This window comes from Apis mellifera, linkage group LG1 (assembly GCF_003254395.2).
Source record: "Apis mellifera strain DH4 linkage group LG1, Amel_HAv3.1, whole genome shotgun sequence".
Lineage (NCBI taxonomy): Eukaryota > Metazoa > Arthropoda > Insecta > Hymenoptera > Apidae > Apis > Apis mellifera.
The window spans coordinates 14,983,002-14,997,682 of record NC_037638.1 but is presented as its reverse complement, the minus strand read 5'-3'; the positions used below and the strand labels follow the sequence as shown (position 1 = coordinate 14,997,682).

Below are 14,681 nucleotides of genomic sequence, written 5' to 3'. Positions count from 1 at the left end.
TTAAAATATTCTAGTCATATAACACAAATTAAATGATTATAAATTCAAACAAAATAATAGATATTTATTTTTTAGTACAATTTATGTTACAGTCTATTTCTTGACACAATTATTTTTATATTGCGTGTAAATATATTGCGAAAGATACATAGGATTTTTAATTTTAAATATATCTCTTTTTTACGTGCTTTTTATCATTGGTTGCAAGTAAATTAAAACATCTTCAGTTGACCCGCCATCTTCTTCTCGATTTATAGAAAGGGAAAAAGTATCTGTATTTCGTGAAACGTAAATTTTGATATTTTATTAAAATAAATTTAGTGCAAAGAAAAAAAGTAAATGTGTTACCATTTTTAATTCTTTATGATCTGATACTGACATAGATATTATAAATATAATTTAATTAAGTATACATAACATAAAAAGATCATTTATATTCTAACCTATAAAAGTGTGCAATGATTGTTGCATTTTATTTATGATCTTTTATTGTTATCCTAATTTGATAAAAAATGCCAAGAAAACCGAGCAAAACTTCATGGGGTGGTCGTGGTGGAAGATCTGGAAATTTTGATGATAAACACTATTTCGGTATATTTTTTGCTACGAATTTAAACATTAATTCATATTAATTCATGTAAATTTGTTTAAAATAGATCATGTTCTTATTAATTTTCTATTTTATGCAGCCCATGATGATCGTGTGCCAAGAAATGATGGATCTTTATATCTTGGAAATAGACCTAGAGTATCGTTTAAAACACAAGCAAGACCAGCAAGGGATGTACCTAGAGGATTGGCATTAGCATGTTTAGATGAAGATGTTCAAATGGCAACAAGTTCTAATAATAACAATAGACAAGTTATTATGACAGGAAGAAATAGAGGTATACAACGTGGAAGAAATAGTCCTGTCCCTCATAGAAGATTTAGGATGGGATTGGCTCCTAGAATTAGACAATTTCCTATTGGAGATTCTAATTGGTATAAAATTACAGTAAGTATATAAAATTATAAATTTTAATATTTAATTTAATTTCACATATATGTATTACAAATGATTATAGATACCATATGGACATAAATATGATAAAGATTATATAATTAATAATCTTTTGAGTTATATTGCACCAGAAACTTTTATTCCATTTATGGTAAATATAAAACATCTAAAATACATAAAATACATTCATTGTATAATTAAAAATATTTTACAAATTCAATTTTATAAAAAATAATTTTGTTAATAGTATAAGGTAGTTGGAAATGAAGCCACTTTTTATGTAGATGATAACAAAATAGCTATGGCATTAGCTGATTCTGATCGTAAAATTACAACTACTGATGGATTTAAATTACAAGTAAGAGTTTCAAAAGCAGGATTTCCACAATGTGAAATTGATAATAAATTGAAAGAAAGACTGAAACAAGCAATGGCAAAACGATATGTACATGAAACAAATGCACTAGATTTGTCAAGATTTCATAGAGATCCTGGTTAGTCAAATTGAAAATAACATTTTAAAAATAAATTTATTCAAAAAGATATATATATAATTTTTCTTATTATAGATCTTATTACCGATTACTTTTGTGCACTATTTCGACCTGTAATGTTAAAAGCAGTGTTAGATATTGTATCAGAACACATACCAGATTTAGAAGCACTAAATTTAGATGGAAATAAATTGCAATTAATCGAAAAATTAAATGTTTTGGATAAAAAATTTACAAAATTGAAAATATTATATTTAGGAGATAACAAGGTGAGTAATTTAAAATTTCTAAATTGTATTTTTATTTAAATTGTGATGTATAATACAATATATAATTAATATTTTATTATTATTTTTTAGATAAAAGATATTAATCAAATAGATACAATCAAAGATTTAAAGTTGGAGGAGCTAAAATTAGAAGGAAATCCTGTATGCAACAAGTATAAATCTCGACAAAATGATTACATTAGGTAATGTATGATCTTTTTTACAATGATGGGATTCTTCAGGTTTGAGTTGGATTATCAAAAATAATAGATATTGTGATGCTAATAACTAATTGTATTATAAAATTAAAAAAATCAAATTATTTCATTAATCAGAATATTAATTAAATTAACTATTAAATAAGAGATGTATTAATTGTTCAGAATAAGGTATATCTCATCTGATTTTGGCCTTGAAATGTATCATCATTTTAAATAATTTTTTCTGATACATATGATTGTTGCTCAAATTTAATTTTCAAATTACATAAAAAAATATAAATTTTACATATAAATTTTTAATAAGATAAAAAATATAAAAAATACCTTTATTACTAAATATTTTTAGCCTAGATTTTTTATTAAATTCCAATTTATCAAATTTAGATATAAATTTAGATTATATATATTATTTTATGGAAATAAAATAATAAAATAAAATATAAAATAATTTTTTGACAATCAAATTTATTATAACTGAATTTATAACGATTTTATAATATATTAAATGTAAAGTATGACTACCATTCTCTTTTATGTTTTTTGAAATTATAGTCCCATATATTTTTTCAGAATTTATATTTAAATTATAATATTATTTATTTTGTCTATCTTATAGACAATATATAGATAAAAATAATATATTTACTTTATATATATTTATTGACAATACTAATTAAAAAATAGATAATATAATTAAACATATCAAAGAAAATTTTAAATGAAATTATTAAACATATTTTCTTATTTTATATTTCCATAAATTAAATTTAATTATTATTACATAAAAATGACTACTATAAGATCAAACAGAAAGATTTAATAACTTATAATAATTATTGCATAAGCTTAAAGATCTATATTTACCTTTTATAAATTTTAAACGAATCGAAAATATGTTTGAAATTAAAGCAATAAAAATATGTATAAGAAAAAGTTATTTACTTTAATAACATAAGAAACATTTTACCAATTTCATGGAAATCGCTGAATTATATACATTCTTAATTATTTTCAATAAGTTATAAGATGAGAAAATTGGTACTGTCAATTTTAAATGATCCCTATTTCTTCCTTTATTTTACTTTTCAATAATAAGGCAAATATTTCTGTTATTACGATTAACTTGGAGCTTCCGGGCTTCTGGCTTTTCTTTCCTGACCACAGCGACGTTCGGAAACGATTTCCCAAACTTCTGCGACTGGTATGTAATTATTAATAATTATATTAATTATATTAATTTGAAAAATTCAAAACAATTATGTTTAATATTTTATTTAGGATGGTATGGAACTTCCAAAACCAATATTATTCGACGTAGCAGATGAAGGAAATAAAATGCCTCCCTCTCAGAGAATGTTTGTTGCAAATGCAAAAGCGCAAGAAATTGCTAGTCAATTTTTGCAACAATATTTTCTCATTTTTGATAGTGAGAATCGTCAACCATTGTTAGATGCGTATGTCGAACATGCGTGTTTTAGTATGACTATGTCTTATACTCATAGTACTAATAAGTACGTTTATACATATATATTATATTACAAACAAACATATTTTATTAATAAATGGGACATTGCAGATTGAATGGATATTTAATGGAAAATAGAAATTTGTATAGAATAAATGATACAAACAAAAGACAGAAGTTATTGAAACAGGGACGTTTGCCGGTAGTTTCATTTATTTCTGAAATGCCACAAACTTCTCATTACCTAAACACATTCACAATGGACATCAGTCTAATTACAGTAAGATTTTTTCTTATACAAAAATAAAATTTGCAAGGTTTTCCTTATTTTATACGACAATTTTATATTTTAGGATGGAATGATGTTAACTACAGTCACAGGACTATTTAAAGAACTCGATAAAAAAGAGCAACCTATTCGTTATTTTAATCGAACCTTTATAATAGTACCGGAAGGAAGTGGTTATTGTATTCGAAATGAGCAATTACATATCAGTCAACCCACAGATGCACAATTAAGACAATTGAATAATCAGAATTCAGAGACACAAATAACAAATCCAGGATCATATACTCCTTCGAGTAGTGGCACTGCAAAATCTTTGTCAGTACAGTTACCTGAAGATGTAAAGCAACAAATGACGATGACACTTAGCCAACAAACAAACATGAATTTAGAATGGAGTTTAAAGTGCTTAGAAGAAGTGTTATGGAATTATGACAATGCGCTCTCAGCGTTTCAAGAATTCTACAAGCGAGGACAAATACCAGCAGAAGCATTTAACAAATAAGATGTGGATAAATAACACGTGGAAAAAAGTAAGATTCATAGAAATTTCAATTATTCTTTTCTACTGCATGTATTTTCGAAACATACAGTCTTATATTGTAATTTGAATAGATATGCAGATTTTATTTTAATTTTTTTTCCTTCTATTAAAACAAAAAAATTAATTTTAATGAACAATGTTTGTCATATATTGCAAATTGACATAGGTATCCTTTTTTGTTCCTTTTCTTTTCTTTTTTTTTTTCTTTTTTTTCTTTATATATACATATATATATATATATACACACATATATATATATACATATATATAATTGTCTTAAATTACTTTATGGATACGTGTATTTACAACAAAAAGAAGATTGTTGTAGAATATAAAATAATCCCAACGATTTATTTTACATGGTATTATATTTAACAACAAACTTCTTTTTGTATCAAGAAATGAATATTTTTATCATTAACGAATAAGATATCCAAACATGGATTTAATTTTGCAAATAATTGTCTCTTGTAAGTTAAGATTTAATGTGATGATTTTTAAGTTTAATATATTCTCGGGAAAAGTAATATTAGTGCGATGCGATTAATTTTTACTTTCATTTCTGTATATCTCAACTTTCGTGCCAGTTGTGATAAAATCTCGAAGATAAAATGCTCCGGATTTTTATTTCTCATAATTATTTATAACAAATATATTCTTAGATATTCATTTTTGCATCAGAATATGAAAATCGAGTATATTAAGTTCAATATAAGAAACATAAATGATGTTTAAACTTCTCGTGCTATTAATTCGATTATATTTCATATGTACATAGTGATGTTTATTTAATATCATGATTCGAGTAATCTATATGTAATAATATATTTGTTTCATTCTAGAATGTGTGCAAGATTGTGCTGTAATGCTTTTAAATAGATGAGTCTACATTACTGTGTAATTGTTAGAAAACAGAATGTTTGTGCCTTTCATTCTTTAATTATATTATCTCAAATAAAATGAACATCATTATGTACTTAATACAAACTAGTTTACATTAAACTTTATAAAATAGCAATTTAAAGAAAAAACTTATGATCTTAAAAAGGTCATATTTCACCTTACTTCATATCATGCTGGTTGATTGTATTTATTATCAAATTTTATATAATTTTTTAATATTTAAAATAAAGAAAATATCCACTATCTACAATAAAAGAATCTATAATGCAATGAAATTTTTTTTTATAAATTTGGTATTGAAATTATAATAAAATATTTTCAAACGAATTTAATTGATAATAAACAGAACACGAGTCAGCCAGCTTAAATGTCATTTTGGGAATTGGTATATCATGTTACATAAATTTTCGCGAATTATATACATGAATATATTGTGTTATTATTCGCTTTCTTCGTTATGTAATTTCATTAAATTGTGTAAATCATTTCAACAGATAATCTACAGCTTGTGAGTATAAATTATATATTGGTATATTCATAAATAGTGCGTTTCTAATGAAACAATATTATTTTATTACACTACGCATATCCAGAAAGCAAAAATAATTATACCTCATATCCTGTTCAATTTATTTATTTTTGAAAATGGTCGACTCGCCTTTGAGAAGGGAAGATAAAAAGAACAAGAGACAATAGTTCTGGTGGACAATTGGGAATCTAACAAACAAGTTTGATCCCCTTCCTTGTCGAAGCCTGTCGATGTGCGACGAAATATGCTACGACAAATAATTGTAATGTCCACATAATGTTAACAAGCAACATTAACATCGGAAGAAAGGCGAATTTTACTCGACCGTATTAGTTACTCTTGCGGATTAAAACCACAAAAAAATTTTGGGCGATGCTGATGGCGATTAAGCAAAAGCTATAACCGCCCCCTTATTTTGTGTCTTTTCAAAGGACACAATCGATAAATGGAACTGATCTGAGTATGAATATGGAACTAAACAATGAAACTAAATATATTCAATATATACAGAGTTTAACAGAATTTGAATTTTTTTACTATGTATAACATCGTCATTAAAAATTTATAAAATAGAAATAATTGATTATTATCAAAATAATAGTTTATGCTCACATTCTGTAAAAACATTATTAAAATGACGAAAATATTTTGTATTATAAGTTTTTCGAAAAAAGAGAAAAATTCATTCTATTATATTACTAATAATTTTTGATTTATTATATAAAAGAAATATCTCTTAAGAAAAAAAAGAAAAAGTAAAAGAAATAATTTTTTACTTGTTGCGAGGAATGGGAAATTAATCCACTGGATATTGTTATAATGCAATGCAAATTATTGCGTTTATTTTTTCGTTTGTAATTAAAAAAAAATGTAAATAGCTACATACTGATTGATGTACATGTTTAAGATATGTTTTTACATTATATGTTTTTGTCAAGTTAAGATGTTTGAATACAATGTACGAATTGAAAGTACAATAAGATATAATTAATAAAAATAGAAATTTGTATACATATATGGGCGTTTTTCATCGGAGATTATGAATATAATGTAAATAAATATTAAAAGTTTATCAAATATAATTTTCTTTTTACAGAATATACGCGTAATATTCGATATAAATATTTTTTAAATATTTTTTAAGTTCTTTTTACTCGTTATATCACGTGTTTTCAGAGTTAATCGCAGTTTCATTTTCTATCATCTATAAATAAAATTAATAAGATATTAGTTAAAGTTTATTTTATTTTTACAAAATATAGAATACTTACTTCATTACATTCTTGATTTGTTAAAGCTTGCTTTTTTTTCCGTTTAAAAAAACCCAACTGAAAAATATTATATTGGAATATATTATAATAATGTTCAAAAAATAAAAATCTTACCGTTCCTAAAATCGCAGCAAAAATAAACAATAATAATATTCCTATTAAAATAGAGATAAGAATAATCCATGGCTGTAACTTTTCCATTTTTGGGATATTGTAAAATATTGTCACAATTTCCATTGTAGATCTATAATGTAATTTTCAAATTATTTTTAACAAATATATTAAATATAAATAATATGATAAATATAAATATAAAAATATAATATAAAAATTTACCGAGTTCCATTAATATACAACATCTTATCAGGTTTTATTATTTTTGCGCTCACTTCAGTAGCATATTTTAAAATAGCTCTATTGTTTTTAAAGATATCTTAAAATATTTTAAAAAATATAAATAAATAAAACATGATTTTATATTCATATTTTACATTACTTAATTAAATAGCGACCTTTACCTTTAAGTTTATCAACATTTAAAAAAAATTCAATTGTCATCTTTCCAATGTCTTGTAATGTTTTCAGTGTATTTAAATCACATATAATAGTTATACAATTTATATAAGGAGTTGAACAATTCATGTAAATAATATCATTTGTCCAATTTTCATTTAATATTTTTGGAGCTTTAATATTCATATTATTCAAATATAAAGCTGATCCTTCTATTGAGTTAAATTGATCTTTTTCATTTATTATATAATTATTATTTTGTCGTATTTTATTGGAAAACAGAGATATATCAAATTGCTCTAAAGATGATTCTCCTTGAATATCCAATAAATTAGTCTCTGATGAACATTCAAAAAGTTCTCCTGATATGTATAACTAAAAATATAGATATATCAAATATATTTTGTATTTATAAAAGTGAATATATAAATTCTTACTTGAGATTTATACATGTATATCAAATGTAAGTCTTTAAAAGTTAATGGTATTTTAACAATCAATTGCGCAACTTCTATTGGTGATGCCCCAAGTTTATATACTTGATAAGTATGTTGAAAAGTAACATTTTGAGCAATTTCGTTTAAAGTAGTTAGATAATAGGCTTCTTCATTTGGTTTTCTAAAAAATAAAACTAATGAAAACAAATGCATGTTATTATTTAATATTTAGATAATACAAACCCATGTAAAGAGAGAGAAACTTCGTTTACTAAATTAAGAGTTTTAATTATACTTGTCATTCCATGATTTATACTACGAGTCTTTATTGTTATATAAAAATATAATTTATGGTCATGTAATGATCCATTAATTAAATATCTCATATTCAAATCTAATTTGACATTTTTCTATATTATAATATAATAAAAAAAAAATTCTATATTATAATAAAAAATAAATATTTAACATATATAATAATATGATTTCTAAAAATTTTGTTCTAAAAATTTTTACCTCTTCTTCTTTCCAAATAGGATTTCCTACATCACAAATTACTATTAAATTTTCTTTAGAAATATCTTCTTGACAAGAGGGTAAAATACTACGTAATATTACTCTTTCAGGGAACTTAAACTCGAGTATGGTAAGATATGCAGGTTCTCCATAATTTTTTAAATTAATTTTTAAACTTATATCGTTTGAACCAATTATCCACATATCGTTATCTCTTACATTATAAAATTTTGCAGTAACAGATATATTAGAATTACAGATCTTGTCTTCTCCACAACCAATATTAAAAGGAAGTAAAACTTTTACATTTTGTATCTTATTGTGTTTTTCAACAGGACAAAATTTACAAAACTCATTTGATACGTTATCGTGTAAAAAATCATGTTTTGCAACTATACTAATAGGCTCGATAAAATCTCGTATATCTTTCTAAAAAAAAAAAACATTACATTAACATAATATAATAAAATTAATATAAAATATAATAAAATAAAACAAAAATAAAATAATATAAAATATATTGAATGTTACCAAAATATTAACTTCACTAGATAGACAAATACTTAAATTAGAAGATTTCATTTCTAAAATTGTTTCTTTAGTTCGCTGGTAACGTTCGTCTATAATGGCTGTAATCCTAAATTTTATAGCTAGAAAAAAATATTTTATTGAAAAATATAACAAATTTAATTTTATGCAAAACATATTGTATAACATCTTACTATCTGTGACAATATCGTGTAACATGCCATACATATTGTATCGTGGACATATTCTGACCAAAAATTGTTTAGCATTTCTTTGCAAAATATTAGGTATAGTCTCAATGAAAAGTTCTGTTTTCCATATTGGTTTGCTACGTAATATAATAGCATGATCTGATTTGTATGCTCCAATTGCGATATCCAAATATCTATATATCACATAGAAAATTAATAAATATGTAGCTGTAAAGATATTTACAAAATAAATTTCACTAACCCATTTTTATCAATGTCAATCGGTTTTGATATTGAAAATCCAAATCGAAGTATTCTTCGTGAAGAATTATATTTAAATAATTTTACAGCTTCGATTCGTTGCGATTTTTTTAAATTCGTATTCTTTAAATCTGGAGTTCCATTAAACACATAAACAACTCCATCATCTTCCCAAGGTGTTCCCACAATAATATCTATTACAATAAAAAAATAAATTCTGTAGAAATCTAAAATATATATAAATATAAATAAATTTGAATTACCATCATATCCATCAGCATCTAAATCACCACTAGCTATGGCATATCCAAAATGTCCTCCTTCTGCAACTCCATGTAAAATCACAGCCATTTCAAATTGTTCCTGAAAAAAAATATTAAAAATATATACAAAATATATATTTGCCGGATAATGCAATATAAAAAATATTTGATACTTTGAACTCATTGTCTAATTAATATAATCATTACAATATTTTTTTTTTAAATTTACAAAATGTTTCTTACCTTGGATGTACCAAGATATATATATACTCTACCGGTATCTTCTCCCCAATAGGGTGCTCCAATAAGAAGATCATCCAAACCATCTTTATTTAAATCTCCTACAGCCAAACTGGCTCCAAAATATTCGCCAATATGAGTACCATATAATTTCGTGATGATTGATATATTCGATGCTGGATTAATTATTCCGACCTAGAAAAAATTTTTTCATCGAAAATCTTTTTTTAATTACTATACATTTCGAGGTATTATTATACCGAGCCTTTATACTTCCAACCTGGTGCTCCACTTGCGAATAGTAATTGATCCCTTTTAAAGAAATAACCAGATTCAACGCTGTATCCTATAAATATTTTATTACATGTTAAAAATAAGAATTAATTTGATATTATAAAGGACATACCAAATTGAGATAAATCGTCATTTAATGGTAACTGCACAGTCATTCTTTTATTTGAATATTGTATATCTACAGTTCCATAATCTTCATGTTTTGGTTCTCCTATGATACGATTTATTTTCTTCTTTTTTCTTTTTTCGTTTTGCTAAATTCTTTTTTAAATTACTTATTTGATAATAAAAAAATAATAATATTCTTGAATTTTATTTACAAACCTTTGTCGATGCATAATGAACAGAAAAACCATGTATCGGATTATACCAAAATGTTGACATAAAATCTAAATTTAAATAATACAATTATTTAATAAATCAATTATTATTTTAATTAAATTGTATATACCATAAAACTTAAGATCTTTCTCTTCGATTATCAGAGTATTTGAAGAAATTTTTCCATTGTAACACATCCCTTGCATAGTTTCCAAATTATTATCTAAAGATTTATATAAAAGTGCCACAATTGTTCGTGGTGCACATGCCTAAATTGAAATGTCATTCAAAATTTTATTTATCAAAATAATACAATCGTTACTAATATATTTCTCTTACTGTTAAAATTCCATTTATTCTATCTATTGCAATTGCACTTCCGAACCATCCATATTGCTTTCGTATCCACATCATCATTCCGAGTTGCGTTATATATCCTTTTTCATTTTCAATTTTTTCTGGTTTAATTTCTTGACATTTATGATTTTCAATTCCACGATACAAATGTGAATTTTCGATTTCACAACGATACACAATACCAGGCTCAATCAAATAAGATAATCTTTTTGATGAAGACCAAGAATAATTTCCTTTTGGTGCTCCAACTATCAACCTTTATGATTGATACGATAAGATTTTTAAATATAATCGGAAAAAATAATTTTATTTAATATATCAAATAAAAATCATTTACCAGGATGTATCAATATCCGATTCATAATACAAATGTACCGTATAACCAAAATAACTATTATTAAACATATTATCATGATGAAAAATAATAGGAAAATCTACGTCTATATTATATCCACATACAATTTCCAAAAAAAAAAACAATATTCCTTTAATAAACATTTTTTGAACTTTTATGGCGAATTTGAATTTAACGTGCTTCACCAAGGAAAATTATAAACTATCGTTAATTTTTATTCAACTACAGGAAGACAAACGATAAAATTATCGCTGAAAAATATATCATCATAATAAAATTTGTGACTAATGCATTATTTATTTCATCAGACTAATCATCATATTACAAGGATACACAAAGAAAATCTATAGTTTCATTTATAACTGTATGCCTAAAATTCTTGAATCTTTGAATACAAATTTTTCGATATCCTTTATATAATTTGGTAAATTATCTTGAGGATCCTTTTCAGGTATTTCAGGACACTAAAATAATTTAAACTTTACACAAGATATATGGGACATTTTTAGAAAATTGACACTAAAAGTTAAAACAAAAAAAACTAAAAGTTAGTATATAAAAATTTCTTATTTATTAAATTAATTATTAAATTTCTTATTTATTAAACAAAATTTTTAAAATTTGTGTTAAACAAACATAGAATAAGACAACTTTATCTTCGTTATAGATATAGATATCGTTATATCTCCGTATTTAATGTAAAATTATATTTAATTATTATTAAATATAATTTAATAAATAACAATAACATATCAATTTTTATTTGTTTTAACTTATAGAATTAACTATTTAGAATTTATATTTAATTTTGATTTCCAATATCTTGTATATTTTTCATGTGATATACTATGGTATTCATATAAATCAAAATTTATAAATACCTTGGCTTGTTTTCTTATTTTCAAAATCTTAGGCATTAGTTTAATAGTTCTTTTCTTTCTTTTCTTTAAAGTAGGATGATGCATAAATAATGGTATTTCAAATTTATCTGCTTTACTAAGCTCTTCAAATACTTTCATAATCTCCCAGAATACTAAAATTTCTCTAGGATCAATACAAGCCTATAAAAATACAAAAAAAAAATTTTATATAAAAATTATGCTTGCAAAAATAATTATATCAAATAGACATTATATACTTTTGCAGCTAATTCCATTCCAATTTCATCAGCTTCAAGTTCAGATGATCTTCTATACCAAGCAAAAATAATTGAAGAAAATACATAAAAACTTGAACAAAGTATGGCTGCTATTCTTCTTGGATAAAATATCCAAATTAGAAATGAAAAGATAATAGTTGCAATGTCATTTAGTATTCCGAAAGATAATGTTTCTGACTGAGAACAAATTTATTATAATTATATAATATTATATTTTTTTTTTTATATTTAAGATTTATGATATATTATATATTGTTTATTATTAAATATAACTTACTGTATGAAGAAGCATTTCATGTGACATTTCATGAGCTAAAATAAATATTAATTGATCATTGCTTTTAATGAGATCAAACATATCAGAAAGTATAATAATACTTCTATCCTAAAATATTTAATGAAAAAGTTAATATTTCTATTAAGATAAATTTTTTTTATCTTTATACATATAATAGCATTTTATATACTATTTTACATACTGGTAAAATCAAAACATTAGGAAGTGATGCCATATTAAATATACGATAAATTATAGTTACTGTCCAATCCAATCCTTCAAAAATTTCTTTGTTAGAATCTATTAATTTTTTTATTGCATTGCCAACAATTGTATATTTAGGATCATTTAATGGTACTACATTTTCTTTATTTTGTACTATCACCTATTACATGTAACTTTATGATTATATACAAAAATTGTTATTCTATTTCAAATATTGTTTGAATACATACTCTAAAAAGAATTTTAGCATTTTTAATTCGTAGATCTTGATTAAATAAAATAAAACGTCGTTTCTTCAATATTCGATCCTTCTCAAAACATGTTAAACAATAAATAAATAAAATAAATGATAAGAAAGCCAAAGAACCTAGAAATATATATATATATATCCAATATTTATATTATTTCAAATACCTATGATTTATTATATCATAGAAGAAATATACCATAAAAAATATGTTTCTTTTGCTTAAACCATGTTATATACATTTGTTGTTGCATAAATGGTTGTCTCAACCACCATTTTCTTACATAATAACCACATAAAATTGAACCAAGGCATATAGTTAAAGATGTAGGATAACAAAGCTTTTGAGTCGTATGAATATTTGATATTTGAAGCTTTAAATATTGCCATTTTTTTACAGACCTTTTATATTGATGAGAAAATGTTCCAGAAATGATACTATATGATAGATTATTTCTTGTATATGTTAAAGTTCTACTAGTTGTCAGCAAAAGATAGTTGAAATACATTATTTATATGATACAATTAAAGAATAAAATCATTATAGCAATATAATTTTTTAATAAGCTTTTTAAAATTTTTTTAAATTTTGACAAAAGCTTTTAAAAATAATTATTTTAAATAGTTTAACACAGGTTAGATTATATTTTACTGACAAAACAAATTAAATGAAAAAAGAAAATTTGGAGGAAAAAAGGAGAAAGGATATATAATAATATAATATATGATATTTGTGTGCGTTAAACGAATAAAATAATATAATATTAAAAAAATATTTAAATTTAAACATATGAATATATATTAAATTTTTTAAATAGTTTCAGTATGTTGATCTATCAATTGATATATGTCAAAAAAGATTTGTTTTTTTCATATAATTGTGACATATAGACATTTAAAATGTTTTTTAGAGAATAATGATGTATTTACAAATTATAATATTATATAAGACATAACAAATAAAAAAAAAAAATGAATATATTTGTATAATATTGAAATTTGATTATATCTAATTATATCTATGTTTTAAAATATAAATTTAACAACTACGTAACATTGTTGACAGTTCATATTCGTACTGTTAAAAATGTCACAAGGTTACAATCGATTCTAGTTCAAAATCGATTAAGTAGTAAGATTAAATATAGTAAGTATATTGATAATCATATTAAATTTATCGACATATAAATTGTATTTTCAAATTAATTTTAAATTGAATAGTAAATGCATTTATATTTAATAATTTCGTTGTAATATAATTTGTAGACATAAAATATTTCAACTACTTATAAAAATTTTAAAAATACAATAATACTCATAAGAATTTTATATTTATGTTTTTAAATTTTATATGATTCATTAAAATTAATATATTAGTTATAAAATATTAATTATCTAAAAATATATTTATAATGTTTAATATATCTTAATTTTTAAACAATATAAATAATTATTAATTCGTAATTATTAATTTTTGGATATCAATTCAGAAAATGAGAAATTTAAAAATTT

General features: G+C 23.1%; 2 protein-coding genes across 2 annotated transcripts; one reads left to right on the top strand and one right to left on the bottom strand.

The window, feature by feature from the left end:
• Positions 1-18: 18 nt before the first annotated feature.
• On the top strand, positions 19-6,729 carry LOC413650 (nuclear RNA export factor 1). Its single transcript, XM_397092.6, has 10 exons — positions 19-591; positions 690-997; positions 1,068-1,154; positions 1,251-1,497; positions 1,573-1,766; positions 1,857-1,969; positions 3,152-3,188; positions 3,266-3,498; positions 3,564-3,732; positions 3,806-6,729. Exons 1-10 carry the CDS (start codon positions 513-515, stop codon positions 4,241-4,243), a joined length of 1,905 nt encoding a protein of 634 aa, XP_397092.3. The 5' UTR covers positions 19-512; the 3' UTR covers positions 4,244-6,729.
• Positions 6,462-13,761, bottom strand: LOC725946 (integrin alpha-8). The gene is made up of 25 exons (XM_026446122.1): positions 13,369-13,761; positions 13,153-13,289; positions 12,900-13,082; positions 12,698-12,805; positions 12,400-12,597; positions 12,143-12,322; positions 11,632-11,725; positions 10,889-11,154; positions 10,680-10,818; positions 10,553-10,617; positions 10,341-10,482; positions 10,195-10,280; positions 9,938-10,129; positions 9,695-9,794; positions 9,433-9,625; positions 9,174-9,364; positions 8,983-9,101; positions 8,452-8,880; positions 8,179-8,345; positions 7,936-8,116; positions 7,504-7,873; positions 7,322-7,418; positions 7,100-7,229; positions 6,986-7,042; positions 6,462-6,918 (listed from the first exon to the last, which is right to left on the bottom strand). Exons 1-25 carry the CDS (start codon positions 13,676-13,678, stop codon positions 6,877-6,879), a joined length of 4,176 nt encoding a protein of 1,391 aa, XP_026301907.1. The 5' UTR covers positions 13,679-13,761; the 3' UTR covers positions 6,462-6,876.
• Between the last annotated feature and the right edge of the window lie 920 nt (positions 13,762-14,681).